This window comes from Entamoeba nuttalli (genome assembly GCF_000257125.1).
Source record: "Entamoeba nuttalli P19 unplaced genomic scaffold asmbl_7098, whole genome shotgun sequence".
Taxonomy (NCBI): Eukaryota; Evosea; order Mastigamoebida; family Endamoebidae; genus Entamoeba; species Entamoeba nuttalli.
The window spans coordinates 1-3,427 of NW_008578437.1; the positions used below are offsets into that span (position 1 = coordinate 1).

At 26.1% G+C, this 3,427-nt stretch overlaps 2 protein-coding genes across 2 annotated transcripts; one reads left to right on the forward strand and one right to left on the reverse strand.

Moving 5' to 3' along the window:
* Positions 1–234: 234 nt before the first annotated feature.
* Positions 235–657, forward strand: ENU1_165070 (Sybindin family protein; the record flags this gene model as incomplete). Its single annotated transcript, XM_008860975.1, has 1 exon — positions 235–657. One exon carries the CDS (start codon positions 235–237, stop codon positions 655–657), a length of 423 nt encoding a protein of 140 aa, XP_008859197.1.
* Positions 658–709: 52 nt separating this feature from the next.
* ENU1_165080 (ABC transporter, putative) lies at positions 710–3,136 on the reverse strand (the record flags this gene model as incomplete). Its single annotated transcript, XM_008860976.1, has 1 exon — positions 710–3,136. The coding sequence occupies one exon, from the start codon at positions 3,134–3,136 to the stop codon at positions 710–712; it is 2,427 nt and encodes an 808-aa protein (XP_008859198.1).
* Positions 3,137–3,427: the final 291 nt, after the last annotated feature.

Consider the following 3,427-nt stretch of genomic DNA (forward strand, 5'->3'; position numbering starts at 1 on the left):
AATCCAATAGTGGATATATCTATTAGTTGACTTTTTTATTTGTATTATTCTTTTTTCATTAAAGATAATTCCGTTTCATTTATTTTATTATTTATTAAAAATAGAATAACTTCTATTAAAATTAAAACACAAAATATAGTATAAAAACGTTATATATAACGCAAAAATAAATAAAACTAAAAAAAAAGAAAAAGAAAAAAACTTATTAAAAAGAAACTAATAAATAATTTATTTATGAAATTATATTCATTATTCATTTATAGTGAAGCAGGTATTTGTATGTATTATTATAATTTTCTTAAAAATGAAATACCAACACAAAGATTAATTGAACACCAACAATTTATATCAGGACTAATTCAGTCAATAACTAATTTCTGTGATTGTATGAATCCTTTAGCAACACCAAATACTTTTGAATGTTTTTGTACTGACACTTACAAATTTCATTATTATCAAACACCAACAAATTTAAGATTTGTATTATTAACAGATAATTTAGCTCCTTGTTATACATCATTATTAAAAGAATATTATTTAAATTGTTATGTTCCTTCAATATCAAAGAATCCATTGTTTACTTCTCAAATAGAAAATATAAAATGTCCATTGTTAGATAAGAAAACAGAAGATTATTTTAAAACTAAAAATGATTAATAAAAATTGAATTTATTATTTTTTTACTTCATTCTATTTTAAATTCTTACAATTACATTAATGACTTACTTGATCTGTCAGCTTCAATAATTTCTATAAATGCATCTTCAAGTCCTTTTTGTTGAATTTCCCAATCTTCAATTTTTAATTCTTCTTTATGTTCTAATACTTCACTAAAAATATTACTCAGTCTTTTTTTGTCAATAGGAATCATTGCTGTTAATATACCTCTTTCTTCTTGTACTTCAACATCTTCTCCAAGTAATTGTTTTAGGAAATTAGTAACTTCTATTCGTTCTTCTGAAGCAATTTTTATATAATATCCTGGTGCATAATGATTCCTAATTCTTTGACAAGTACCTAATGCAATAAGATCTCCATCTGACATAATACCAACTCTATCACATAAAACATCAGCCTCTTCCATAGAATGAGTAGTAATAATAATACATCTATTTCTTTGAATTTTTAAAATTAAATCCCAAACATCTCTTCTAATAGCAACATCTAATCCAGTTGTTGGTTCATCTAAAAATATAACTTTAGGATTTCCAGTCATAGCAATTGCAATACTAAGTCTTCTTCTCATACCACCAGATAATTGTGAACTTCTTCTATTTTGTGGTTTTGGATCTTTATCACTCCATAACCCAACATCTTCTAAAATATGTTTTGCAACGCTTTTTGATTTTAAAAAATGTCCTTTTAATCTACAATAAAACAAAATAATTTCATAAGTTGTTAAATCTGGCCATAAAACATCAAATTGTGGGCAAACTCCTACTACAGTATGAACATCTTCCATAGAATTATGGATATTATATCCACACACTGTTGCAGATCCTCCATTTGGTTCTATTAATCCGGTTAACATTGAAATAGTAGTAGTCTTCCCTGCACCATTTTGACCTAATAATCCAAATGTTTCATTACCAACTTCAAGACACAATTGATTTACTGCAATTTGAGTATTTCCCATTTGTTTAAATGTTTTTATTAATCCATTAATAATAAGTGGTGATTTTGAATTCCATTCTCTTTTTTGAAACTTCTTATATTCTTTTTGTACATCACTATCTTCTGATTTTGGATTTTTAATTTTTGATTCTCCAAGGTCATTTCTTCTCCTATTTAACCATTTTAAAAAGAATAATGGACTTTCAGGAGTTCCATATTTTCTAGGAAGAACCATATCACAATATAATCCAATAATAAGTAATATTATTGGCCATCCATATAATGATACAAATACTGGCCAATAAATGGAACGATAATTTACGGTTTTAAATATTAATAAATCACTATTCATTCTTTCTAATGCCTGAACAAATGCAAATGGTGGATAAATACAATACCATTCACCATTAGTTGCTGTTGTTGTTCCTAAAAATTCTCCAATAACTACACTTAATCCAATTGCAACTGTTACAACTGTTGACGCTATTGCACTATCATCAAATAAAGAATTTAATAATGGAATAATACATACTTGACATAATCCATAACCAGCAAAAACTCCTAATAATAATCCCCAATTTACATCTAAAATAAATGTTACTCCAAATAATACTCCTAACAAACAATATAATATGAATTGAATCAAAAATATACAAAAGAAATAAACAATATGAAGCACCCAATATGGTGTCATTTTCATTCCTAACATTTTCATCATTTCCCTTACTCTATTACATTTATCATCAACTACAATATATAACCATTGTGGCATTGATAATGAAAAAACTATTGGTGTATATACGAAAAATAAAATTGAATCATACATAACATCATAAATCTTTGCTGGAGGTATTCCTCCTATTCCTCTTACTAATTGACTTTTTGCTTTTTCATTATTTATTAATGCATTTGACCACCATTGCATTACAAACGTAGTACATCTTTTAAATGGATCTTCATCCATAACAAATAATGAATATAATACTTTTAATGTAATAGACTTATTCATTCCTATTGTATTTAAGTTTTCTAAAATAACTGCACTTTCTGGAAGTGTTTTAGATCCATCGTATGGTGCTGCATCATAATCCGTTTGAATTTGTCTAATTCGAACCATCATATCATCAACACCCTTATCTTGAAATTGATAACTAGGATAGCACCCACTACTATTTTTCATTCTTGGTATAGAATCTAATACTGTAGCATTATTTGAACATTGAGATGGGTCTTGAGTACCAATATAATCACCCACATACCATCCCCTAGGTGGGTTCATCATTTTCCATCCATCATCATAACAAGCGTCTTCAGGTGTATTATAAACTATATATGGTAATTTACTTTGTTCTCTGTCTGCCCTCATAATTAATACAATAATTCCACATAAAATAATAACAATTAATGGCAATAATTGGCAAAATAATGCACATTTATTTCTAAATAACAAAGTTAAGTTTTTCATTAATAATGCATATGCCTGTGATGTAAATGTCACTTTCTTTGCTTGAGTCCCTTCCATATTTTAATACAATAAATGATATGAAAGAACTTTATTTATTCTTTTTCTTCATCTCTTTTAGTCTTTCTTTTTATTCCTTAAAATTGTTATTTTTTCTTTGATAATTGATGACGTGTTAACCAAATTTAAAAGGGTTTTTAATAAAAAAAATTAAAATTAAAAAACTATTTTTGAAAATAACATTTTAAATTAAACGTAATTTTTTTGTTATTACTTCTCAACAATAATTTTTAAATTACCTAAAATGAGTCAAATTACCAATCTCTCACAACACATTTATTAGAATGAACA